Below are 27,896 nucleotides of genomic sequence, written 5' to 3' on the forward strand. Positions count from 1 at the left end.
TTACAGCTCTGTTTTTTATTCTCATCCCTTTGGTCCTGTGTATTATGCATGTGCATTTAAGATGAAAAAACTGACCAATTCTCCTTTCCATACATTTTTCCCTCTCTTGATGTCCAGGTATGCTGCAGTGTGAGCCGAGTCAAGTGAGAGACAAGAACCAGATCTTCCGCCTTTTCTGCCATGAGTGTCAGCGGGTGTTCCATGACCGACTCATCAACAACCAAGACAAGACCTATTTCAACACCATCGTCTGTGAGATGGCCAGTAAGAATTCAGCTCACTTTGCTAACTGTTTGTATCTTGCACATTTTGGACCATTGTCAAGTGTCACCCCTCTTTTGTTTCTTTCTACCAGGCAAATATTTTAGCATTAACTTGGAGCCCTCATACTTTGTGACTCAACCCATCATATTTGGGGACTTCATCAAGGTCAGATTCTATCTTCTTTTCAAAAAGTTGAGAAAACATTTGATATCTATGTTTACACTGATATACCTCATAGCATTCATGTATTCCCATTGCACTCCATCTACAAATCCCTGTAGGTGGGTGCAGATAAAGAAGATCGTCTGTATGAGGATCTGACAGACATGGTTAAGATTCAGGCTGTTCTCCAGGACTACCTCGATGATTACAACATGACCTTCTCCAAGGAGACCAAGCTGGTTTTCTTCCAGGACGCCATCGAGCATGTCTCCAGGTGTGTGCATGCGAACTTACAATGCTGAATTGCCAGATTTTGTGTAAGGGGGCTTCTTAGTTGGTGGTAAATGGATTTTAGCTGTAGGTGGTACAAACTTTGAGATGAAAGTTACACCAAGGAAGAAGTTACACTAAAGACCATATGATATTGCTTTTTCAAAAAGGAATATCTGGAAAGTTTATCTCTTGAATAACTGCTCTTACACGAAGTGTCCATAAAATGTCTTAATTTTGAAAGGTTTTAAAAGTTCATAGGATTGAGGATGTTAACATTACTTGTATAGTCAGTCTCGCTTTTAAATGGTGAATTGTGAAATATTTTATTGATCTTGCTGTAACAACTATAAAACGTAACCGACATGGAACCAAAACTGATTTATCTTAATATCCGTCAGACTTTTTTTGCCAGTATGGATGTAAAATAGATTGTGCATTTTTAATTGTCTTTAATAGGTCTTAAAAGTATTCCATTTCCCTGTTGAAACCTGCAGAAGTCATGCTACAGTTTATTGTTTGAAAGATATTTGCACATATGTTTTTACAGAACTTTTTTTTTTTTTTTTTACACAATTCGGCTCTTTAACAATATCCTCTGAAAGGATATGGCCGTGGGATTTATGACCTGTATATATCTAGATAACCACAACTTTTCATCTTTACAGATGATGACAGTGATTTATTTTTCTTTTCTTCTAGGATTGCCCGTATGATTCGCCAGGAGAGAGGCAATGCCCTGCTAGTGGGGGTGGGAGGTACAGGCAAGCAGTCACTCACTCGACTGGCAGCACACATGAGTGGCTACCGCTGCTTTGAGATTGAACTGAGCCGAGGCTACAACTATGACAGCTTCCATGAGGACCTGAGGAGGCTCTACAAGATGGCTGGTGTGGAGGGCAAAGATATGGTGTTCCTCTTTACAGATACTCAGGTATGATGGAAGGCCTTGGCTGACATAAACATAATAAACATTTGAATGCCTGCAGATTGTATTATTCCTTTCACTCATCCAAGTATATTTAAAGGTGTCCACTTTCTGTCCTGTTGTAGATTGTTGTGGAGGAGTTTTTAGAGGATATCAACAACATGCTGAATTCTGGCGAGGTGCCCAACCTTTTTGAGAAAGATGAGTTGGAACAAGTACTAGCTGCCACCCGCCCTAAAGCCAAAGAGGCTGGAATCAGTGAGGAGAACAGGGATGAGGTACATGCGGACACAAACACTTGCTGCAGAAAACATTCATCATTCTGGCAGTAAGAATGTTGCACAGTTTATATCTACAACATGTGCAAGCCAACAGATAAATTCAACTTTTCTGTGAGAGAGAGAAAGAGTGAGTTGGAAAGTTGCCAAAATTCACATGTCTGCCAGTTAGACTTCCTGTATGGTTATTTTTTCATAGCTTTTTCAAATATTTGTTCTACTGTAACCACAAAGCTGACACACACAAACAATAACTACACAGTCAGTTACAATATTTGTTATATAAGCTCATTTATACACAGTTGCTCTTGATCTTAGAGACAGTCTTCTTTGTTGAACATTATTTTCACCTCACAGTGGTTGACTCAAGACTTGTGATACGCTTAAAGGAATAGTTTGACATTTGGGGAAAACACTTTTTCACTCTCATATCTGTGTGGTAAATATGAAGCTACCATCAGCAGCCAGTTAGCTTAGCTCAGCACAAAGACTAGGAACAGGGGAAAACAGAGGAAACGGACAAAAGGAAAAAAACAAACAGACTCTTGGGTTGGCACAGTAGCACATAATACCAGATCTGCCCACCCAATGTTCAAGATGTTAAAATTAAATCAAGAGATCATCAGCATCAAAATCTGCAGTAGGCTAAGAAGTAAAAACAAAGACTGACCACTGTCAGTAGCTAAAAGATAAACTGGTTTAGAATTTTCCGTTAAAAAACAACACACATACAGTGTTTCCCCACAAATGCACCAGATAGTAGAGTGTGGCCAAGAGCAGTCAGTTAAAGTCAGTGCCCCCAAGCGAGCTGTAAGAAAATATCTGCCTTTAATGTTATCTGCCTGCTGAGACCGAACCCCTAGAATTTATGGAATCTCTGCGCGTCTGTGGCCCTTTAGGTGTTCCAGTATTTCATCTCTCGTGTACGGGAGAAGCTGCACATTGTGCTGTGTATGAGTCCCGTGGGCGATGCCTTCAGGTCCCGCTGTCGTATGTTTCCTTCACTGGTCAACTGCTGCACCATTGACTGGTTTGTGCAGGTATGCTGAGATAGCGCTCATTCTTCAGACCATATTTAATCATTTATAGTTACTGTGGTTTTTGCTTGTGAAACATTGTGTAAATATTACACATAGAAAGCCATATTATATTAATGCAATTATTCTAATTGGTATGAATACATTATAGGGGTTATCTACATGTTTGTTAGGATGTATCACTCTTCTTGTTTTGAACCAGTCTACAGCATCATTCTTCTTTCAATCTATCTACAATTACCACCCAACTGCTGGTCCTAGCAGCTATACCCAAAATGTAGTTTCTTCTCCACTCTGACATAATTTGCTACCCCCTTCTTTCTTCTTATTGCGTTTTTCTTGTTTTACAATTGTTCTCACCAACCATTCTCTTCACCTGCTCTTATTCAGGATTGTAGTTTATGGCTTTCTATCTATATTGTTCCATTTACGTCCTTTGTTAGCATATTAAATTGTATTATTAATTCAGTTGTGAAAGCTTGTAATTTGCATCTTTATTGAATGTTTTTATTATACATTTATGTATTTCTATTGCTGTGTTGTTGAATCACTTTGCATACAAACACTAAAATGAAAACTATATGTTCTTGCCCCCGCTGTTAACTATAACTCACTCTTTCCTGCTTCCCCCTTTACGCCCTGGTGCCAAGTGGCCTCGTGAGGCACTGCTCTCTGTCTCTCAGGCCTTCTTCCTGAATGTGGACTTTGGCAGTGAGGAGTTGAAGCAGAGCTTCTCAGCCATGTGTGTAGAGATACATGTTAGTGTCACTGACATGGCTGAGCGCTTCTACTCAGAGCTGAGACGCCGATACTACACCACACCTACCTCCTACCTGGAACTCATAAACCTCTACCTGTCCATGCTAGAGGAGAAGAGACAGCAGCTAGTGCTTGTAAGTCTAACCATCAAAATACAAACTTTCAGTGTAGATGATTGGTTGTAGTGTTGATGATGAATCTTTACCTGACATTGTTGAAAAGGAAATAGCAGCTAGGTGGTCTAGCTAGTGGAACATTTTTCTCTGTGATCAGCTTCTTTGTGGTTGTGGCACTATAATGAATTTTGTCTTATTTTGATTATGTCTGCATGCAAAATATGATACATACATATTTATATCTGTGTGTGGGTGTGTTTATGTATAGGCCAGGGATCGTGTGAAGAATGGTCTGACCAAATTGCTGGAGACAAATGAGCTTGTGGACAAAATGAAAGTGGACCTGTCTGCTCTGGAGCCTGTCCTTAAACAAAAATCCATTGATGTTGATGCCCTCATGGAGAAACTGACTATAGACCAGGAGAGTGCAGACGAGGTCAGTGTGTGTGTTTTGTGAGAGAGAGAGAACTTTGAAAAACATGTCTATTGTCTCTTATAAGTTGCTGAAACCATTTTTTCATTTCATTTTTTGCTGTAGTGTGTGTGTATGTGTCATACAAAAATATACCCTTGCCACAGGTGCGTAAAGTAGTGAAAGAGGATGAGGCTTTGGCCAAGGTCAAAGCTGAAGACACCCAGGCCATAGCCGATGATGCCCAGAGGGACCTGGATGAGGCTCTGCCAGCCTTGGAGGGTGCCAATCAGGCCCTTAGTTCTCTCGACAAGGCTGACATCTCTGAGATCAAGGTGTTCACCAAACCCCCAGACCTAGTCATGACCGTCATGGAGGCTGTCTGCATCCTGCTCAACTGCAAGTCAGTGTGCTTTACTCTCATTCTAAAAAAAACTTTTCTTCCTCAGAGATTTCTTATTAGAGACGTGTCCCTGCCTCTCTTATCACATAAAAATGCCCTTCTCTCCCCAGCTGATGTATGGCAGACACCATTTGATAGGGCTTTTTCATAATAAAGTCGGATGCACAAAGAAGACAGACCTGACATTAAGGGCTTGGTGAATACTAATAGCTTCCTTATATATGATATTTGTTTCATTTGTTCAGCACAATTCAACAACAATGGTAAATGGTGATCTGTAAACACTGTCTAATTCTGTTGGATCAAAATTAAATACTGGAGTTCGTACCCAATCGAATTTCAGTCTAGGATAAATGACTTCAAATAATAAAGAATACCCCCAAAAACAAGAACATGTATCATGATGATCTATGAATATAATCACGGTCATCATTGTAACCACTTTAATCATCATGGCACTTATAATATCATCAGCATAATTATCATTAACATCATTTTAGTCCTTTCAAAAATGATCATCATTAGAATCACAATTGTCACTCTGCCAAATGTACTAGATTTGGGGCTTTTTTGTAATCCCACATATTTTGTAGTCAGCACCCAGAGGGATTACCCTACCATCTCATGACTCATCCCTCTGTCAACCCTCAAATTTCATCAGTCATTAATCTACTGCATTGCTATACTAAATCCAATCCTGCCTAATATCCTTTCTACTTTAACCTTTAAACACCCAGTGTTTCGCCACTGGCATACTTGCAGTACTATGTGGAACCTTCACTGACTGCTAGTACTATGTTACAGTGAAGTTACATGAATATGAATGTGTAATATATCTATTTATTTATATTTGACTATTTTGTTTCCTTTTGTTCTGAGTTGTAATGTGAGTCTTTCTGTTTACTGTGATTTGTAAGCATTGCATGTACAGTATGTCAGAGTGGAATTCTTACATCATATTTACAGTATCTTGACCTACAGTAGTTTATGTTACCATGTGACTTGGTTATGTGTAAGTAGTGCTTTATTCTTATATCATTGCTAGCAATTAACAGTTCCAGGCTTGGTTTCCTAACACATGCACCATGTACTATAAATGTGTGACAACCGACTAGACTCGGACCGCAGACTCAAATTGGAGATATATTTTGTTCCTATATAAATTAAGCCAGACATGAACACTTATTAATTATCATAAGTCATGTTCCTAGGCCCCCTTTTTTCCACAGATCCTCACCAACATCACTTTCTCCTTACAGACCGGACTGGCCTGGTGCCAAGCAATTACTGGGAGATGCCAATTTCCTCAGGCGCCTGACAGACTATGACAAGGACAATATCAAGCCTCAGATCCTGCTGAAGCTGCAGAAATACATCAACAACCCTGATTTCATACCTGAGAAGGTCTGTTTGGATTTCATGTCAAACACTCTTGATATGTCAGTCAGATCCTTTGGAGTAGGGCTCAGAGTAAACAGATTGTGTTGAAATTGGAGTTGAAACTCTTTGACAGTTTTGAGAGTGCCAGAGCTGTGAGGGAAAGTGTAAAATATCTGCTTAAGTTTTGATCATGGCGTTATGGTCATGTTACCGAAATAAAGTGCGTTGGTTTTATGGTGGCATAAATTGTCAAACAATTGTGGAACATACCATAGGGTATTTCTACTTGGTGTAATTCCTTTTTGTGTTTCTGCTGTTAGGTAGAAAAGGTATCCAAAGCCTGTAGATCAATGTGCATGTGGGTCAGAGCCATGGATCTTTACGCCAGAGTCCTCAAAGAAGTGGGCCCCAAGAGAGAAAAACTGTCTAAGGCGCAGGTCAGTAACATACAGCAGAGTGCAGTATTAATCATATATGGACAAATTACAATTTAATGTATAGTGCTTTACATACTCGTGGTTTAAATCTCAACACTGCCTATTTCTATAAAGTCTGTCACAATCAAAACATTCATCCACCAAACACTAATCCATTCTCCATCCCTTCTCAGCCCCACTTAGGATTGCCCTACATACAATGGACCAAATAATGACAATAGATGTCTAATTATTGTCTAAATGTTCATGAATGATATTTCCCATGGTCCATTTCTGCCTCTATTCCATGCAGGAGGAGCTGGACATGACTATGGCCACCCTGAGGGAGAAGCAACAAAAGCTTCAGGAGGTGGAGAACCAGATCAAGGTCCTAGAGGAGCAGTTTGACAGCAGCGTAAATGAGAAGGAGGATTTGGGTAATGGGTGTTTCCTTTATATATTACCACTTTAAACCTGGGATTTAAACTGTCTAGCCACTATATATTTGATATGAATTCATTCCTATTTTGTGAAAGTCTCTAGCAGTGGAGCGAGCTTTCATGTCTTCTATCTCTTTCAGTATTGAAGGAGGTTTTATTACCCACTGGAACTGAAGAAAAAAAAGTTTGCCTTGCTGATATTCTCTTTGTCTCCTTGTGACTCCTCTCTTTCCTCAAAGTTAAGACCATGGCTCTGACACAGGCTCGGCTGACCAGGGCGGGGAAGCTAACTTCTGCTCTAGGTGATGAGCAAGTACGCTGGGAAGAAAGTGTCACCTTGTTTGAGCAGGAGATCATCAATGTTGTGGGGAATGTCTTCATTGCAGCTGCCTGCGTAGCTTACTATGGAGCGTTCACTTCCCACTACAGGCAGCTGGTGGGTACAGTGTGATGAGGTGCAATTGAGAGCTTTTAGAACTGCTCTGGTATGCAGAATGCACAGTATGAGCATACTCTGGAGTCCTACACTTTGTTGCAATACAGTGCATCCATATTATATCCATATGAAAGAAAATGAAGCCCAATTGTGTCTCATTATTGTACTTGTATTGCTGCTGTGTGATGCAATTCCCAGAACAGAATAAACTATATGGTAAAGGCACTGAACTGTTTGTACATTATTAAAACGGGGGGGACAGTGATAAAATCTGGGATAAGAAAGTAGTTAAATAGAAGAAACATTATGAAATGTTACAAAAACACCAGGGGATTCAGAGAAAACACCTCAAACCAATCATCTTTTAAACAAAACCCAAAAAAATTAAAGAAAATAAACAATGAGTGCATTTGTGTATCTCCTTTCCCCAGCTAATTGACCAGTGGATAATACGGTGCCAGGAACTGAACATCCCCATCAGTTCCAGCTTCAGCCTGATCAACATTCTGGGTGACCCATTTGTCATCCGCCAGTGGAACACAGAAGGTCTGCCTCGTGACACCGTCTCCACAGAGAACGGGATCCTGGTGACCGAGGGCCGTCGCTGGCCTCTCATGATTGACCCACAGGACCAGGTGAACTAGGATCAGGGCAGCATTCATTAAGTGTGTTTCAGGCATTATACTGATTTGCTATTAGCTGTGATTAATCAGTTTATCAATTTGCTATTCAAGCACTTCCATTTTCCATTCATCCATTTAACCCAAAGTTTTAGTTGTCTCATGTTAGGGACATGTAAATGTATAAACACTGGGTTACAAAACCAAAGGGAATAATATTTTATTTTATTTAATGTTTTATTCTACAAAGTTCTTTTTGGTTTTATGTGATTTAAAACATTGACTACATAACTACGGTACCTGCGTAAAGAACAGAAATAATCTCCCAAAATAGGACTTTCTGTCAGACATGGTCAGAGATAACGTCACAGACTGGCCCCTGCCCCAAGATACACACACAATTCCCAGCGTCCCCACCTAGAAAGGACACAAACCGGCTCACTCAGACATACAAACATGTACAGAGTGAAAGTATTGTCACAGCTTCAGTTTTTAGGCCTCCATGTACCTTATTGTTTTATGTCTTCTCGACCACTGACAAGTCCAATTTTCTTTCCTGTCATGTTGAAGCTTTATTTTCTCCTCCATCTCTGTAACTCTGTCCTTTTTCTGCGTACAGCTGCTCTCTCTTGCTTTACGGCGACATAGTGATGCAGATATGGGTTAGACGGAAACTCTGACAAGTTATTTGTGAAGGCTTTCATGTTTTGTTGTATCTAACACATGACACATGATTCACTGCAGATTATATATTGTACGTTCCCACAACATTGAGCTCCATCACATACAGTATTGTCTTTTCATTGTTATTGTTATTGTCATTGTAGTCTTTCTTTATTATATTAAGTACTAACGTTCAATCTTGTTATATACAAAATATGTAAAAAGAAAATATTTTAACCACATTAAATAAAGGTTATTCTTTCGCCCTCAGGCCAACCGATGGATCCGCTCCAAGGAGGCCAAGCATGGTCTAAAGGTGATCAAGCTGACAGACCCAAGCTTTCTCCGTACCCTGGAGAATGCCATACGCATGGGCATGCCTGTACTCCTAGAGGAGGTAGGAACACACAGTAAAACACGTTTGAGCATAAAGGAGGTGATTTATGGTAAATTCTGATGATTCTATAAGTAATTTGGGGATGGTATGCATTTTGGTGTGTATAATTTAGAATATGGATTATACATAGATTGAAGGATGAGACCTTTATTGTTTACAGTTACCATTTGCATGTGAGTGTTCCTGCTTTCTTGCATTTTGTGAATAGTTAAAGGAGACTCTAGATCCAGCTCTGGAGCCCATCCTGCTGAAGCAGACGTTTGTGGCTGGTGGACGGACATTGATCCGACTCGGAGACTCAGATATTGACTATGACAAAAACTTTAGGTTCTATATGACCACCAAGATGGCCAACCCACACTATCTACCAGAGGTAAGGACAGCGCAAGTGCACACACACACAAACACTAATTTCTTTAAAGCTACAGGTTATGTTCAACTGGCATCAGCAGTTGTGCATCAGAGAGCCAATGCCAATTCACTATGAAGTCTTGGATCAAACACCAACACACCCCTGCTGGTTGCTTCAGGGTTTTTAGAGAAGAAATCCCAAACAGTTTCCAATAATGGCAACCAGATATTTACAGGCTTGTGAAAAAGCACACGTTTTGTAGAGTAAGAAAAAAAGTAGCACAAAAGAACCTTTGTGCCCTTCTGCCATGGTAGCAAAGCGCCTGGTACTATTAATGCTTGGCTTCCTGTAATGGCATCGACTATGGTCAGTTTGAAGGCATTGTAAGAGATGTACTCACCTGCCAGCTCACTGACTGCTATGGCCTTTTATTCAACGCCAGCCAAAGAGAGCAACAACACCATGTGAATGCAAGCTTTGATTCCAGTGTTTATTCAACCCAGCAGTGCATGAAGTAGTAACTTAGACAACATGAACCCGTTCAACTGCTGGCCATGAAGCCTTTTTATTTGACATCAGCTGTCTTTAATGTGACATGGCAGTTAAAATCATTTAGTGTTTTTCGGGAAAATTAGGAATTGTGGTTAGTTAGTTTCATTATGTGTTTGTATGTGTGTGTTTCTCTTGCCCCCAGGTGTGTATCAAAGTTACAATTATCAACTTCACAGTGACCAAGTCTGGCTTGGAGGACCAACTGCTTAGGTACATGCACGCATAGACACACATGAAAAACAGGTGCTGCATCCTTCCTTAACCACATTACACATTACATTACTCACTATACAACTCTATGTACTATAGACTGTTTGCACTTTGACCATAAGTATTTGTTATCTAGTGATATATGTATTAGATTTATTTTCTTCTCCACCCCAATCTTCCTGCAACCCTTCTTCCTCTCCTCAGTGATGTGGTGCGTCTGGAGAGTCCACATCTTGAAGAGCAGAGAAACGAGCTGATTGTGCGCATAAATGCTGACCGCAACCAGCTAAAAGATATCGAAGACCGCATACTGAAGCTTCTTTTTACCTCCGAGGGGAATATTCTAGACAATGAGGAGCTAGTACAGACTCTCCAGGAGTCGAAGGTAAATCTGACATCAAGCAAAGGTCATATGGGTGTTTTGTCTTTTCCTGTGTTGTTAGGATAATTAATTTGACACCACCTGTCATCATCTATAAAGATAATTTCTGCTCCGGTTTGGAATTTTTCTTGTTATTCTCCTGTTCTCCTCTATTCTATTTTCTTCCTTTTCTCTACTACACTTTCTCTGTTTTGTTCCTATTCTTCTCTTATTTTTTTGGTCTTTTCGTTTGTTTTTCACCATTCCTCAGGTGACATCAGAGGCCATAAAGCATCGCCTGGAGGAGGCTGAGGCCACCGAGCTGATGATCAACTCAGCGAGGGAGCGCTACCGACCCGTGGCCACCCGAGGCTCAGTCTTGTACTTTGTCATCGCCAGTCTCTCTGAGATCGATCCGATGTACCAGTTCTCCCTCAAATACTTCAAACAGGTGAGAGAGAGTAACCAGGCTTTTTTTTTTTTTTTACAGTCCACTAACAAATTTCAGTCTGACTTTTTAAAGCTACTGTTAGGAACACGTTATGAAAAAACGTTTATTTCCTGTTCAATATCTTACCATTCTTTTTTTTCTTTAATTTCTCCACCCTCAGCTCTTTAACTCTACCATTGAGACGTCAGAGAAGAGCAGTGTCTTAGAAGAGCGCCTCCAGATCTTGCTGGACCAGATCCTGCTCAACTCCTACATCAATGTGTCCCGTGGCCTCTTCGAGCAGCACAAGCTTATCTACAGCTTCATGTTGTGTGTGGAGGTCATGAGGCAGCGTGGTGAAATCTCTGATGCTGAGTGGCAGCACTTCCTAAGAGGAGCTTCCTCTTTGGAAAAGGTGAGGTTGGAAATCAAGTTGAAAAAAGGAATGCTGATAAATTGCAGGTGTCAGACTCAACCTAATGGGGTGGTAACAAAGGTGGTTGGATTTATTCCACACACCTTTGTTACCAGCATTATTAATATCATTTTTAATGCTATAACGAAATGTGCATTCATAGTGTTTAGGCACAAGCAGTCTGTTGCACCAGCTGAACATAGGTTTTAGTGTAAAGTCAACTGCTAGTCCTAACTAGTTAGTCTCACACTTAACCCACTGTTTGTTCAATTGCACCATCTCTACTTACATATTTAAATGTACTACAAGGACTTTTTAACTGGTTATGAAACAGTCTCACTATTATACTGATGCTATACTCTATATGACCCACATAATACATAAGCACACGAGACCATTAGAAACCATTTCTATGTAGTTATTCTTAATGCCTGCCACCAGGTCGGCTTCAGTTAGATTCCCCCTGAAATCAATGAAACCTAGGGGGAAACTTTGTGGATTGTAGTCAAAACATTGCTGCAGAGAGTGACATTTCACCTAGTGGTGAATAATATAGGAGAAAAAGACACTAATAAAAAGAACACAACAACAATTAACTGTTTTATTAACAAAAGAGATTGCAGTATATTAGATCATGTGTAAACTAGCTAAAATAATCAATTTGTCCCTGTTACCTCATTAATAATTCAACAATCATTTATTAGTCTCTTTTGTTGTATTTAGATTTTCACTAAGGTGAAGATGGCTTTATCATATGTCATAAATAACAAAACAAAAGTCTCCATCTCTGCAAGAATACTCCATCCAAGTCAACACCCGAACAGTTACTAGTTTGTGTTACAGTAGCAACCAAGCGGTGACAGTGACAGTTCTTTCTGATTGAAATGACACTTGTGCCGCCCCCCCTCCCCTTTAAAAAAAAAAAAAAAAAAACAGCTACTATTGAGCACAACACCCAGTGTGCATGCCATTGTCATAAAGAGATGTAATCTGTCACAGGAAATGTGCTGATTTCTCTGGTTCCTCTTACTCCAATCTCTCAATTTTTTTGCCAGACTTAAACCTGCTAAATTTTAAGTTAATTTTAGCTCTGTGCTGCAGCTATCTTATATTGTTACATCTTTTTTTTACTAAGTTATAGCTTAACATCCCCACTACATTCAAACTAGGATGTGTTTGAACTTACATACACAGTAGTTGGTGCAACAGACTGCAGATTCATTGGTAAAAGCAAAATCAGTTTAGCTATTCTGTAAAGTGATTGGCCCACTGAATCCAGAACGAATCGTAAGGTATGAGGCTAAATTGCCTGCAGGAAAAGAGAGATAACCGCTTTTTTTAACTGTGTCATGAGTTCTAAATTAAAAAAAGAATGTTTTTTTATTTTTTCATCCTTTTCGGCTTCCTGGTATTCTTATAATTAAACGAAAATAAGGAAATTTGTTACAGTTTGTTGGCTGGATCCTCTTAACTGCAGATAAACAAGGTACATTTTATTTTATTCCAAAATACCCCCAGGTTGCCCCCCCTTATATTGGAATTGAGTTGATAGGGGGAAAAAGTCCTCTGTCACAAAGTAGCAGTCTCTCTCAGCCATTTTATTGCTGAGGAGCTACTGAGACTGATGGAAACACACACAGTGAGCGAGAGACAAAAGAACAGATGAGAAAGTCTGTCTGGAGAGGTTGACAAAATACATATTTCTGTGGAAGAGAGATAAGAAAAATGAGAGTATCTGTTTCTCAGCTGTCTATATAACCTGTATGTAGTGCTCTAATAGGCCTTGAGAAATCAACGCAAAAGCCTAAGGATCTCAAGTCAGATATATGGCCCGCCTTGACACATTCAGAGAGGTCAAATGAGGTCATCTGAACTGAGAGTCTAATTGACCTCAGAGTAGTCCAACCAATGATTTTATTTAAATAATCACCTTTGTTCTGTCTTTTCTATCTCAGTCTCTCTACATATTTCTCTATAATTGTTATCTTCCAGCTCAAACCCCAGTGGGGACGGAGGATGTGCAGCTGAGGCACCAGTGGTTGGGGCAGTAAAGAAGGGGGAAGGTAGTACAGAGTGATGAATAAAAGGACCTTTGAGATTTGGCTCTGGTTTTATTGATGACTTCAGATGGTTTTGAGACCACAATACAGATCAGTCAGTGCCACCAGGGGTGTATTCGTATGTCCACCCACCATTTGGTTCTCATTTATATGGCATTAGTTAGGCAGGAGGTGCTGCCTGTCAGCCACCGTGATCACCATGCAAATGCTGTCCTTCCTTTCCTCTCCTTCACCCCTGTGCTTCTCTCTCCAGTCTTTTGCATCGTACCTTCAACTCATCCATCATCTACACCTCTCTTGCTAACTTTGAATGCTTTTCAAAATTTGTCTGCGTTTCAAATTTGCGTATTCATGCCATCACCGTCTCTTAATCTGTTATGCCTACCCACCATAGATGTTTTGAATTATCCTCTCCTCACAGTTTTATTGACATCCTTTAATTTTACTTTACTGCCTCTGTACTCAAGGTCTGCCCTGCATCTTTTTCCCATTTCCTTAATCTCTCCTTCTCCCAGGACTATGCCGAACGGCCAGATGTGCCATGGCTAAGTGATTTTTACTGGCAGACATGTTGTGAGCTGGAGGACACACTGCCCTGCTTCAAGGACATCTCCAAGGAAATCACTAGAACGCATATACACATCAAGCTAGGTAACCCAGACCTAGTGTTATTATCCCGGCTAATCTACCAAGAATCAGTCTGTGTAGTGCATCATAATGAATATAAAAACTACAATGTTACAAAATATATTTTTCACTTATTCTGATCACTTTTCTACCATTCTACCACATGGTGTACAAATCTATACACCGCCAGGCAAAAGTCTTAAAAAAACCCATAAGAAGATTTGTGTAGCATTAAATGACAGTCACCTCTCCTTTAGGACGTTTTCAAGCATCTCTTAATCCTGAGAACTGGGAAGGCTATGTGTCGGGGTTGTCTCCTTTTGGGGAGTCCAAAGAGGTGAAGCAGGAGAGCAGAGGCTACTGGAATGAGAGGTTGGGGGCCTTCCAGAAGCTAGTCCTTATCAAGAGCTTTATGGAAGAAAAGGTAAGTCAGGATGAAATTTATGGCAATCAAGGTTTTGGAGATTTTTTTCGAGACTTGTCCATGTCAGTTGATCTTAAAGATTTAACTAATTACACCAATTTAAAATGATGCTGGCTTGGGTCCCTCAGCAAGACCCTGCCAAAACATTCCTCTGTTGGTTGCACTTCCATAGAAAACAAGACATTCCAGCAACTGGATCTTAGAAAATAAAGCCTTCCAGTCTTGTCAGTGATGTCCTGTGCACTGCTAATAGATACATCTGTTTCATTTTATTTCTATTTATGTCCCCACAATGTCTCCCTCAGTCCATTGATTATAACATCTGTCAGAGTTTCTTTTTATGTTTACTCCTTTCTTACTAGCTATTCTTACATTGATGCTGTCTCTTTACCTTTTATCTGTCACATTCTCTCATGCACATACTATGCCCCTCTCTCCTTACTATTGTTTTACTTCCTTTATGATTTACATCCTCCCTCTCTTGTCCAGGCGGTGTTTGCAGCTACAGAGTTTGTGATTGTCAGCCTGGGGAAGCAGTTTGTGGAAAACCCCCCAGTTGACCTGACGAATCTCTACAACGATATGTCCCCCTCCACACCACTGATATTCATTCTCAGCACAGGATCCGACCCTATGGGGGCCTTCCAGCGCTTTGCAAAAGAGAGAGGTTGTCTTGACAGGTAAAACAAGATTGGGGGTGGTAAGAATGTTGGGGTGGTGTGGCAGAATAGAGCTGAATATAGTATACAGGCATTAGCCAGCAACCAAAAACAGAGGTATTCCATCTCTCCCTGTCTCTCAGAGTTGAGTCCATCTCATTGGGTCAAGGCCAGGGGCCGATAGCAGAGAAGATGATCCTTGCAGCACTGAAGAGTGGCAAATGGGTCTTCCTGCAGAACTGTCATCTGGCTGTCTCCTGGATGTTAGCCATGGAGGAGCTCATCAAGACCTTCACCGAACCTGGTATTACCACACTGAAACAGCATTGAAACACTTCCATGTAACTGCACACACGTGGCTACTGGCCAATTTGTGATTACATTTTGTACTGTTGCTCCTGGAAATAAGAATCAGTATTTAACCCAAAACCCAGGACTTTACTTTTGAACATTAATTAAAGAGTCTAAGGACCCATTTCGTTAGTTTCTGTCATATGCTGTCTATATTTATTTATGATGGTACAAAGTTGATATTAAACAAGGTGTCAAATAAGTTATAAAAGGTGTATGCTTTTCTAACCCTAACCCATAACCAGTGTGGCCCCCGTCTCCAGAAACACGTGACGTCTGTTATTTTTATAACCTAGTTCTTGTCTCATTTGTGGTTTGATAAACGGTAAATTTGCTGCTATGCCGTTGAGAAGAAAGTGGGCTTTTAGGGAGGTGGGGTTTAAAGAGATGGCTTGTTTCAGACAGGATGAATAGAGGGGCTGCATGAAGGGACTGGTATGAGATAAATAAGGATGTTTTTGAAGAGTGAGTCATGCAAAGCTACGTCTCAGACTAAGAATATAGAGCTGGAAATTAGCATAATACGACCCCTTTAATACAGTATTAGCAGTAAATCTTCATCTTGTTATTTTTATTTATTTTTATATTTTTAAGTTCAGTTTAATTATAAAGGTATTGAGGTAGTTTTACTTTATAGTCTTATTTTAAAATAGATAATTTTCTTTTGCATATTTCAGTGTTTATACTGCTTTTGGATTAACAAGAATATCCCCGTCGCATGTGTAAATCCCCAGGTGAAATCCCCAGGTGAAAAAAAAAACCTCTGTGACTGCACAGGTCTAATGAATGGTGGCTCAAAGTATATATAGAGAAAAATATAGAAAACACACTGCAATGTGCACACAGCACAATTTAACCACGCTTCTGGGGACGGTAATGACTAAATGATTGTTTCCTTCTTCCAGAGGAAAAATAGTCAAATTTGTCTTTGTGAAGTCAGTGACATTCATTTACTTCGTTTGCCTTTTTTTTTTTTTTATTGCTGTGAATAATGTTCCTCTCTGTTCCTCTGCAGACACATCAATCCACGAGAATTTCCGTTTGTTTCTCAGTTCTATGCCTACCAAAGTATTTCCTGTTACAGTACTCCAGAACTCTGTCAAGGTACAGACACACACACACACACACACACACACACACACACACACACACACACACACACACACACACACACACACACAGTCCCACTGTATAATCTTACTTTAGTTCAGTTCATTTCATTTTGAAGATTGTCTGTCAAAGATTGCTCTGTGGAACATTTTTTCCCAGTATGAAAAAATTGTGTTGCGTTCACTTCCAATGCAAAAATGTTCAGCTTTGAACAAATCTGCATTTTCTCCAGTAAGCCTGCTACAGTTGGCTCCTCAGCATTCTTTTTCATGAAGAAAACTGCAATGCCTTTAACAATATTATATAAAATATTCAGGTAACAGTTGATCCTGCATATATTGTATCTGTACAAAAGACCATTAAGGATTCATTTCAATACTGTTGTGTATTCTAGAGATAGTAGGTTGAATGTAACTCATTAATTACAAAGATAAACCTGATGATAATATGCTAAAGCACTAGATAATGGTTTGGATGGGGGTGATTATAGTACATAAGGAAAAAGGCCAAATGGATATGATTTGCATTCCTTTTATTGGAAAGTTCTGTGACATGTTGCATGCTTGGTAATTAGTTAAACAAAATGCAGAACTGATACATTACCTTCTCCTAAAAAGGAAGTGTCGCAACATCAGTATAAACAGTGTTTCACTGGTCAACTAGAAGCGCAGACCAAGGCCAATAGTCCACTCCTCTAGGATATGCTGTGTCTGTATTAAAATTTCACTTTCACAATGTTAACAAAAGTGAAAAATAACTTTGTGTATCTGCCCCGTGATTCATATTCTCTCAAAATGTAACTGGTTCCTTCTTGGCCCATGCTTCACCTTTCCACCAAATTTTATGAAAATTGGGCCAGCCAAAGTTACTTTTTGGACTTCTTTCCCATTCTGTAGTAAAATAGACTTGCACTCCGAAACTCCGAAACAGTATGAACACACCATATAGTGTACTCTAAGCTCCTAGTAGTTAAAACAATTATTAGGTATGTTTTTGTCTTCAGTGAACAAAATTGCATTGTGGACTAATCTTTCTCAATGTTTGGGGAAAACATGAGTGTAAGATATATTTTACATTCACACACACACTTCTAAACGAACATTTGGAACAGTAATCCATGATTGCTTTTCCTTTGGTGGATGCGGCTGTGAAACGATAATCTGCACCAGAGGGTTATTAGTGTGTATAACTAATCTCGCCTCTCTCACAAATAAAGTTAGATACTCAGAATTTTGTTAGGTTATTATTTAGAATAGGTCTGCATGTAATCTTTGATATAATCGATTAAATACTGTTCTCTCGCTCATTAGCTGCTTTAATATAACTGTTAAAGAGTATGATTCGACTTGTGTGTTTGTAGGTCTGTAGGATCAGGTTGTGTCTGCAGTATAGACCTTACATGACAGTTGATTTTCATTGATTAGCAACAAAACAGTTCATTTATTGATTAGCGATATCCACATGTATCATAACCAGGATTACTGACTGCCTACACAGCTAAGAGGAACAGTCTGGTTTTTGGCAGTCTGAGCAGAACTCACTGTGGTGTCCTGCCTCTGTGTTGTTGTTGCCAGGTGACTAATGAGCCTCCTAAAGGCCTGCGAGCCAACATGCGACGAGCCTTCACAGAGATCTCCAGCAGTTTCTTTGAAGACCACGTTCTGGGGTGCCAGTGGAGGAAGATCGTCTTTGGAATCTGCTTCTTCCACGCAATCATCCAGGTTACACCCTGTCTCTTAAAATCCACACATCATAGATCAGTACCGCTTTGTGTGCCTGTGCATGTTTCACTCTCTTTTATGCTGTTGTACGTGTTTGTGCGGTTATGTGCTTGTCCTTTTATGTATGTCCTTATTATGTGGCTTGTTTTGCATGTGTCCTAGGAGCGGAAGAAGTTTGGTCCTCTGGGCTGGAACATTCGCTATGAATTTAACGACAGTGACAGGGAGTGCGCTCTGCTCAACCTCAACCTCTACTGCAAAGACGGCACCATCCCTTGGGACGCTCTCATCTACATCACTGGTAGGGAGGCCTACACACATCCATCTAAGCGCGTTCAGGCACATATGTACAGCACCAGGTTATACATTAGGGATTGTGTATGTGTGGCATACTACTCCAATCACATTATTCATATGATACACATTAATGTGGCTCTGAAAGTACAACATTGTGATGTGCAATGTGCAAAGCATTACATAAAACCTCAGATTGTTTGGCTTTATACAGACAGGAAGTGTGGATGGAAACAGTCTCTTGCTGTCACTAAGGTTTGTTTGTTGTGTTGCCAGTGTGTGGCACAGCCTGCACACTGTTGTTTTGTCAACAGCACACACATTTTCAGCATCATGTGAAATGGGAAAGGCAGAATGTTTGCTGATTTCACAAAGCGGGGCAGTTCTGTAACACGATTTCACTCTGTTCTGCAGCTGTGATCCCGTGTTTGTTCAACTTTCACTCAGTGAACTTTTGCTGCTCTCCCTTGGCTTTGTGTTTATAGAAATTAAATTAAAAGAAAGATGTTCCCATGATCAGCAAAGCTCTTTTTCTACGTCAAACCCAGCAGATAAAGAAATGAAAACGTTGCGGCTGTGAAGTCAAATCACTCCATTTATCATGGCACATGGGAATGTCCACCCCATTGATATCTATAAGGGTAGACTAAAAATTAAAAACACCTCCAAGTATAACACAGTACAATTCAACAGCACCGCAAACTGCAGTCTCCAAAATGACCATAAGGTTGATTCAACATCTCTCAGAACAGTATAACCTGCATGAAGGTAGGATTTATTGCAGGACTGTTGTACTCGACTGTATGACTTTTAGCTGAGTGTACCTAATAAACTAAACACTGTGTATAGTCTATCTATTGCAAATTTCGGTCAAATGAAGGAGTTGACATATCTTAAGAAATACTGACATTGTTTGACTGGAAATTTCAGGATAATTTTGTCATACATACTTTAGCAAAGTTATAAGTTTAAACCTTTTTTTTTTTTTCAATTACATTTTTATCTAAATTTAGTTACTATGTAATATACTCTGGAGTGGGAACACACAAGAAATTTCAGTTGAATTGAATTATGCCAGTTTAATATTGTTAGTCCTGGAGTTCCATAACATCCTTAAAGTTATTAAGAGGGAGAGGGAAGGATCTCTTTCATTAACAATACTCATCATATCGCTTAAGTTCATTTGTTTCCCTAATCTGGTTTTCAATTACACCTCCAAATGATTATGTTCAATCTCAGTGGAGCGCGCCACTCCGGCATCAAATTGATGTCTCTCATTGTTGTTATCACGCTACTGTGTTATTAGTTTAATCCTTAATTCTAACAGTCCTTGTGTGCCAGAGCTACACACTCTTTGTGGGAAAGAATTTGGGCTCAAACCAAGCATGATATTGCCTTTCCTCTTTTAGAAAGAGCAGTTTCTCTCTTGTGGGGCAAAAACGAAAAATCTCTGCCAGCTTTAACATGCCTGCAGCTTACTAAAGGCTTCAACAGACATTTGTCTGATTATTCCCTCCCTTTCTTACTGTCTTATATAACTGTGTCTTTACAGTAAGTATGGATTTTGAAGTGTTGAATTGCAAATGTTTAAATATAATTTAAATTTTATCTCCTTTTTTTGCTCTTTGGTAATAGCTACCCTCCAGCCATGCTTGTCTTTTCACAAGTCCTTTTGCATGTCTTCATGTCATTGCCTACTAGCCACACATGTCTGCCTTTCAGTGCTTTGTCGAAGAACTGAAGACAACCCTCAACGAAAATGTGTGGCTGGTATCACACTATTATTTACATCTTTTCATGTCACTGTGAAAAAGGTTATTGTATGATTATTGTTAATGTAGCTGGATGTTTAAACTAGAACTTTGTAATTTGCGTGTAATCTTCTTTACACGTACATATATGTAATAAACATATTAACAGTCACAATGCAAGTCAGACCATTTCACAGAATCATTCACAGATTTAAAAAAGTGTTTAGCACTCTGATGCGAATGCGTCTGCTTTTCTCTGTCAGCTGTGGGAAAACTGTACATAAAACATGGTGAAACAGCGGAGCTTCATTTATGTAGTGTAGAGAAAAGAGGAAGTATCCAGGGTTTGAGATACTTCCATACTTGAGATTATGTTTGGTCTAAAGCTGCAATATGCACGTTTGTGAAGTTTTTATTAACATTTTAACAACAATAAATAAATAGGGTGTATAATGCAAACTGTATCTGTGCATGACCCGTTATATCCAAACATTCCCCAACTGCCTGCCTTTGGAGCCTGACTGCTGTTTGTTTATTTTCTTGAAATTGCTTTTTTTTTTTAATGCCTGTGATGGCTGTACCTGTGATGGTTTCCTTGGCCTCAGGCTCAGTGTTAGTTAAAGGCTGATCAAGATTGTACAAGAGTGACAAGGTGCAGTGTGAAGCCGCCCAGCTGAGGATATTTCTTCAGGTTTTCCTTTCTCCTGACATTGTTTACTTGAAAGTCATTCATCCATATTCAAAATGTTTTTTTAGACTCAGTGTGTTATCATGCTGATTCTGAATGGATATTTGAACAATTCGAGAGTGGTACTAAAGCAGAGATGTTCATTAAAACCAGCACCTCCTCTAACGGTTACAAAGAAATGCTGATGCAGACTGATAACATCATGTGGTCTTTGTGTCTGTCTCCCCAGGTGAGATCACATATGGAGGCAGAGTGACGGATGCCTGGGACCAACGCTGCCTCAGGACAATCCTCAAAGGCTTCTTCTCGCCTCAAACCCTGGAGCCTGGATACACCTTCTCCTCATCAGGTATTTCAATCAAGCTCTCTTCTTGGCTCTCTGTCCATACAAAATAACAGGAACACTTTAAATATAATGGAATTCAATATAGCAGGTGTGTGTGAGTGTGTGTGTGTGTTTGCAAAAGTTTTTTTCTGAGTGCATGCTCATACCAGTATACTACACATTTTCTTTGGATTAATTATTTTGCCACTTGTGTGTTTAAGGTATCTACTGTGCCCCAGAGACAGATGAACTAGAGCAATATAAGAAATATATTGAGAGTCTTCCAATCATAGATGATCCAGAGGTCTTCGGCATGCATGAGAATGCCAACCTGGCCTTCCAGGTGAGAGACAATAGTAGTATCTTACCCAAAAAACATACAAATCTGTAAAAACTCTCTACATCCCCTTCTATCTGCCCATCTTTTTGTCTGTCCTTCCTTACATATATACAGTCACATTTGATATTCTTTTTACTTGATGATACACTGTGATGGGATCATATGAGCAGATGTTATAAACTAATTGACTTATTATTTGTTTTCATTTTATTTGTTTGTTTTGCATTTTAACCAATGAATGTCATTGTTTATGAACCTATTCAGGATTTAATCTGGAGCTGCTCATACAGTTTATAGCTGGCTATAAAAAAAAATCTATGAGAGTGCAACTGCAAAATATCAGTAAACAAGTCTGTGTGTGTGTGTGTGTGTGTGTGTGTGTGTGTGTGTGTGTGTGTGTGTGTGTGTGTGTGTGTGTGTGTGTGTAATGTGTTTGCCTTCACAGCGCCAAGAAACCATGACTTTAATCAACACCATACTGGATGTTAATCCTCGCTCATCAGCCCGTCATGGAGCTAAAAGTAACGATGACATAGTGTGCGAGCTCGCTGAATCCATCTTAGCCAAGTTACCTGGTACACACACACACACACACACACACACCCCCACACAGTCAGATACCGGTTATTTATTTTAGTATTTTTTTTATTGATCACTCTTTCTAAGTCCTGATATTTAGAGCCTGGAACATGACCATCATTTATCATGTTGTACCGTGTTTGTCTGTTATCTGAGTTGTCTTTTTGTCTACCTGTCCCTGTGCAGCGTGTCTGGACATGGATGAGGCAGTGGAAACTTTGTTTGTCCGAGACGAAAATAGCCGCCTTAACTCCTTGACGACTGTGTTGGGCCAAGAGACAGACCGATTCAACAACCTGCTGAGAGTTCTCAGGGTGACACACACAGCCAGTAGCCTTAAACACACACTTTTCAGAACATATACACATTTCATTGTGTTGCTCGGAAACAACTTCGGTCAAAGTTTATTTCTTAGGGCTCTTCATTGTCCTCTCCACTAGCCCACTGTGACGTATGATATTTTTGTGTTTCCCAGTTGTCTCTCATTACTCTGCAGAAGGCCATAGCAGGTCTGGTGGTGATGTCAGAGGAGATGGACCGGATATACACAAGCTTCCTGAACAACCAGGTTCCCACCCATTGGGCGAACTCTGCCTACCCTTCCCTTAAACCCCTGGCCTCCTGGGTCAGAGACCTGACCCTCAGGACCTCCTTTATTCAGGTTTGGATGAGAGCACTTGCTAACATTTAGTTGTATTTACAGGATATTAAGAACAATTTGGCTCAAAAAAAATAATTTGATAAACATGTAAATTAATCTAAAAATATGATAATAGGATTCCCTTCCTTCTACTGGCCTAAGTCTTTCTTTGTATTATTGACTCTCACACACATTGAGATGACAGAGAAACCTCACTATGCATACTGGTTTGTTAGTCTATGTGCGTAGTCTAGTCTATTTTTATGTGTTTTCTCATCAAGTCAGAAAACACTAATAATACATGAACATTCTGCGTTCTTCCCAGAGGCACAGACCATCTCTCTCTCTCTCCTTCCTTCTCTCTCTCTCTCGCTCTCTCTCTCTCTCTTCCTCCCTGTACACCCTCTCTCAGCCATTTGGTTCATCTCCTCTGACTCAAGCTGCTCTTCCGTAAGACTGGTCTGAACATGTGCACAATCACTAAAATTCACTCTCTCACACACACACACAAAAGGGACAAACGGGACTGTTGCATTAAAGTGATGAGTAGCCGCTGAGTCAGACTGCACATGTTCACTACCTCAGAAGAGAGAATCCACCTCACTGTGTGTCCAAGTGGAGTCACTGAGTCACTTTCTGGTCCCATAAGTAACAGGATGCCTGGAATGCTGCATTGCTTGTTGAAAAGTGAACTACACTACACATTAAAAATGATTTAAAGATAAACACATTTTAATTACATCTCTCTCTCTCTCTCTCTCTCTCTCTCTCTCTCTCTCTCTCTCTCTCTCTCTCTCTCTCTCTCTCTGGCTTGCTAGACATGGATCACACGTGGTCAGCCCAAATCTTTCTGGATCTCAGGATTCTTCTTCCCTCAAGGCTTTCTTACTGGTAAAACACTGCAGCACCAAAATATCTTCCATGTTTGTAATGAGCCATAGCAGCAAGGCACATTTCAAAGCTGCTCGAGTATGTATGTTTGTATGTATGTGATCACAAATGCTTAACAATATCCTTAGTGGCCACTATTTATATGTGTTAGATCTTACAAAAGCTCATAATGAAATATATGGTACATCTTGTCCTGCTGGCCTGTAGGGGTGCTTCAGAATCATGCCAGGCACTACAATTTGCCCATTGATGAGCTCAACTTCCGCTTCAACATGGTGCCGTTGTACAGGGACCAGGTAGCAGTCTGTGAGGCTCTACGAACTCTCCCCAACAACACTAAACTGCTCATGGATGAGGAGGTACTGGAAAATCGGAGCTGTTATTTGCATGTGATGTTAAATCTAGTCAGTTCCAGTTGTTGCTGTAAAATCATTTCACACACGATTGTTGCAGCTACAGGCGCTTTCAAATGAGGTCGTGTTCACCGTGTTCACAAGATGAGTCCATATGAAAACCCTCTCTTGTAGTATTCACAGACTCCAAAGTGGAAGTTTTCTCAACGCTCCGAGTTCATCAGTTTGTGTAGTGACTTCCCATGTCGTAACCACAAACTCATTTGAAAGCAGCATACTGTCAAGGCAACAGACATCATAAATGTCCATGGGAGGAATAATAAATAATACTAAAAAAAGCTTTGTCAACGAAAAGTAAACATTCAAATAGTGTCTTTTGTTTATCTGTATAAAGATTCAGAAGGCAAAGAAAATGTTATGTTTCTGTTGGTAAGCCTTGTCCAAAAGGAGCAGCTGCAGTCAGAAGATTGCTAAATGTGAAAGCATAGTATGCACCACTGCTACATAATTTACTTTTTGTGTACACAACAGTTACCAGAGCCGGAGGACGGCGTGCTCGTGCATGGCATGTTCATGGATGCCAGTCGCTGGGACGATGACAACATGGTGATTGAGGATGCGTTACCTCGAGTGATGAACGCTGTGCTGCCAGTGGTGCACTTTGAGCCACAGCGGAACTACGTGCCTGAGTCAGACCTCTACCATGCTCCTCTATACAAGACCTCAGCCAGAGCCGGGACTCTGTCCACCACCGGTACATAATGCATCCATACAGGGACCCTCACTCACATACTAGCTTACACTTTAGAGTTTTACATTTGAAGGCATTTAGCTGACACATTTTATGCTGCATGGAGCAGGCAGGGGCTTGTTGTTTTGCTTAAGGGCAGTTTAGCATAGAAGTACACCTTGATTGTTTTTAGTGTCCAGAATCTCTTTATCTTTAAGCACTGTTCTGGATAGTTCATATGATTTGACTGTCCTCACCCTTCATTTCTGTCTCCCTCCAGGTCACTCAACTAATTTTGTTGTGACGGTAATGCTTCCCTCCAAGCGACCCAGTGACTATTGGATATCAAAAGCTTCTGCTCTCCTGTGCCAGCTGGATGATTAAGTCTTTATTAGAGGACAGAAAGGGATTTTAAATGTGAAACCTTGATTTAACATTGAAGCTTTAGGCTGAAAGTGCACTTACTTCACATATATTGTAATGAACTCTCCTAATCTGCTTCCTTTGTACACTCATGTATCGGTGGAGGTTAATATCAGTTATATGCTCATCCTGCTGACACTTGATGAGAGCGGTGCAGTACATCCAGATCTCTGAAGATGAGACATACCGTCTCCACGCTGTAAACACCATACACTACATAAACTCACATACTGGAGAGCTCCATTCCTGCTGTCTTTGTCAGTCATTGGATGAAATGCTTACTGAAAATTACAGTACACTTATAGCCTCGGGGAGAGAAAAGACGGAGGGATGGACGGCAGAATTCATACAGTATATGGATGGACGGAGATGGGTGGCCAGACACATGGATGTTAATGGTTCACAAAGAGCGAAAAACAGGATAGCTAAGAGGGATGAGTTGAGACAGGAGAAGAAGTGATGATCATCAAATGATGAAATGTTTCCGCCACAACCCCCACACACATCAGCAGCCTATTTGTGTCACTTAAGGCATGCAGTGCAAGCACATAAAATATGTCCCTTCGAACACATTAAGTACACCCACTGCAGTAGTGGGGCAGGGTGCAGACACACTTAATCTCTGTCTCTGTCATACACACACTGCCTCCTCCACACCTTACTGCTCTGCTAACGGCAAGCTAGGACAGGCATATATAAACATTTTATTTAACATCAACCTGGGGAAGAGCAGCACAAAAAAACTGCAGTAGCTCACGTTGCAGTAGAGAGGAGGATAACTAAATCAGAAGCATCAGTACAAATTATTTTTTATATCTTTTTTTTTTTTTTGCCTACAAAAAGCTCACGAAGCTCACCAAATTAAAACCATATTGATCATATTAGGTATTGCATCATGCAGTAAATGTATTAGAGCTTTACAAAGTATGTGCACCGATCAGCCATAACTTTCTGACCACTAACTGCTGAAGTGAATAACACCGTGAGGATTTTAGCGACTTTGACAAGGGCCACATTGTGATGGCTAGACGACTGGGTCAGAGCATCTCCAGAACTGCAACTCTTGTGGGGTGTTCCCGGTCTGCAGTGGTCAGTATCTGTCTAAAGGGGTTAAAGGAAGGAAAAGAACCAGAGACAGAGTCATGGGCGGTGAAGACTGTCTTATACGCTTAGTAATAATTAAAACTTGAGCTACTTTGAGGTGGCTATATTCTGAAGACTAAGCATGTGCTTTAGTGTTCAGCACCTTGCATTTTGTGTTTATTGGTAATTTAGCAGGTTAAGTTTGCATTTTTCACATGTTTCACACCATCCATCGCTTCTCCTCGCTTGGAGAGTTTGAAGAGGCTGTCGCAATCTGCAACTACACCACTACATGCCCAGTAAATCCTATACATTGGTCCTTTAAACTACCCCTTTATATACAATAAAAAAACACAATTCAGTTTTTAAAATGTATTTTGTTTGGCACAAAATAATGACTGAATATTGATTAAAGGTGCCTTCAAAGGGTTAACAAAAAGAAAGCAGGTTTTGGGGCTTTATTTGTTGTCTTTATACCAAAGACCGAAATAATGTATAGAAACTGCTGTTTACATTACAAGTATGACGCTATTAATGGAAATATTTTCAGAATGTTGCGTGTAGTACTCGAATGTTGAAGTGGCCCTCCTATGTACATAAGATAAGCCAGTTTTAGTGTCTTTCTGGTCATCATTCACTCTCACCTTTCCAATATCTGTCATCTCCCACTATCTCTTTCTCTGTCCTTCACTGTCCCACATGATGTACACACCACTATGCACTTTGATTATTACGCCAATGTATTCTGTTTTTGTGAAGGTCGGATGTGTAGCAGAAGCGATGTCATGCTAAAGCTTTCCTAAAGCTGTAAATGGTGATGAGTTTTTCATTTGTTTATTAATGTCACTTTCATACACATTTAATCCCAGATAGTGAAAACAGACTGCTTGATGCACCTGAAAGTAAGTCTCTGCGCTACAACTCCTGCATTGGGGAAGAACAGTGGTCCAGTTCAGTTCATTTAATTGTTTTAATTTTGTGCAGTTCCTTCCAAACAGTGAGTACACCACAATTGCATAAATTACTTCACACATGCATGCTTTTCTGCAGCTCTTGTATCAACAGCAACATTCACTGGCCTCCTAACCTCTTTTATTAACCTCCTTTCTGCAGATCAATCCTTTATTGAGCTGAGATTATGCACTATGAATAACTATGAATGTACTGTACTGTTATTAGGATAAGAGTCATAATGAAGAGGGAGGAGAAGGCTTGAAGGAGTAAATAAGATTACATGCCCCAGTCACTCTGAAACCAGATGAACAATGTTTTATCATCTCACACACACACACACACACTCATCCCTGTGGATTAAGTCAGAGGGAAGAGGACATGGTTGATGTTGGAAACAGATGGGTCCAAAGGAAAATGTTTTGGGGTTTTTTTGAAGGGGGGAAAAGAAAAAAGTACAGATTAAAAATGATAGAGTGTGAGATTGAGACATAAAGCAAACATAATTAATGAAAACAGCTGTAGGACAATCAGGGCAGCTGTTAACATGAATATATGTCAACTAATCGACATGTTTGCAATGATGAAAAGCACA

At 40.1% G+C, this 27,896-nt stretch overlaps 1 protein-coding gene across 1 annotated transcript in view; it reads left to right on the top strand.

Moving 5' to 3' along the window:
* Positions 1-26,793, top strand: part of LOC127355032 (dynein axonemal heavy chain 6-like) — a 53,685-nt gene extending 26,892 nt beyond the window's left edge. Inside the window, exons 47-82 of the mRNA XM_051385474.1 lie at positions 118-264; positions 356-429; positions 546-700; positions 1,399-1,630; positions 1,750-1,902; positions 2,802-2,942; positions 3,590-3,832; positions 4,083-4,250; positions 4,394-4,629; positions 5,889-6,033; positions 6,330-6,446; positions 6,739-6,862; positions 7,105-7,301; positions 7,733-7,936; positions 8,856-8,981; positions 9,190-9,354; positions 10,028-10,095; positions 10,300-10,480; positions 10,728-10,907; positions 11,068-11,301; positions 13,877-14,012; positions 14,246-14,412; positions 14,902-15,092; positions 15,215-15,375; positions 16,438-16,526; positions 18,107-18,253; positions 18,416-18,554; positions 21,216-21,335; positions 21,533-21,654; positions 22,097-22,226; positions 22,417-22,544; positions 22,706-22,891; positions 23,689-23,761; positions 23,969-24,120; positions 24,646-24,868; positions 25,125-26,793. Coding sequence (XP_051241434.1) covers positions 118-264; positions 356-429; positions 546-700; positions 1,399-1,630; positions 1,750-1,902; positions 2,802-2,942; positions 3,590-3,832; positions 4,083-4,250; positions 4,394-4,629; positions 5,889-6,033; positions 6,330-6,446; positions 6,739-6,862; positions 7,105-7,301; positions 7,733-7,936; positions 8,856-8,981; positions 9,190-9,354; positions 10,028-10,095; positions 10,300-10,480; positions 10,728-10,907; positions 11,068-11,301; positions 13,877-14,012; positions 14,246-14,412; positions 14,902-15,092; positions 15,215-15,375; positions 16,438-16,526; positions 18,107-18,253; positions 18,416-18,554; positions 21,216-21,335; positions 21,533-21,654; positions 22,097-22,226; positions 22,417-22,544; positions 22,706-22,891; positions 23,689-23,761; positions 23,969-24,120; positions 24,646-24,868; positions 25,125-25,228 — 5,558 coding nt within the window. The 3' untranslated portion in view covers positions 25,229-26,793. The remainder of the gene's footprint in view (positions 1-117; positions 265-355; positions 430-545; positions 701-1,398; positions 1,631-1,749; positions 1,903-2,801; positions 2,943-3,589; positions 3,833-4,082; positions 4,251-4,393; positions 4,630-5,888; positions 6,034-6,329; positions 6,447-6,738; positions 6,863-7,104; positions 7,302-7,732; positions 7,937-8,855; positions 8,982-9,189; positions 9,355-10,027; positions 10,096-10,299; positions 10,481-10,727; positions 10,908-11,067; positions 11,302-13,876; positions 14,013-14,245; positions 14,413-14,901; positions 15,093-15,214; positions 15,376-16,437; positions 16,527-18,106; positions 18,254-18,415; positions 18,555-21,215; positions 21,336-21,532; positions 21,655-22,096; positions 22,227-22,416; positions 22,545-22,705; positions 22,892-23,688; positions 23,762-23,968; positions 24,121-24,645; positions 24,869-25,124) is intronic.
* Positions 26,794-27,896: the final 1,103 nt, after the last annotated feature.

The sequence above is a fragment of the Dicentrarchus labrax genome, unplaced genomic scaffold, assembly GCF_905237075.1.
Source record: "Dicentrarchus labrax unplaced genomic scaffold, dlabrax2021, whole genome shotgun sequence".
NCBI classification, from domain to species: domain Eukaryota; kingdom Metazoa; phylum Chordata; class Actinopteri; family Moronidae; genus Dicentrarchus; species Dicentrarchus labrax.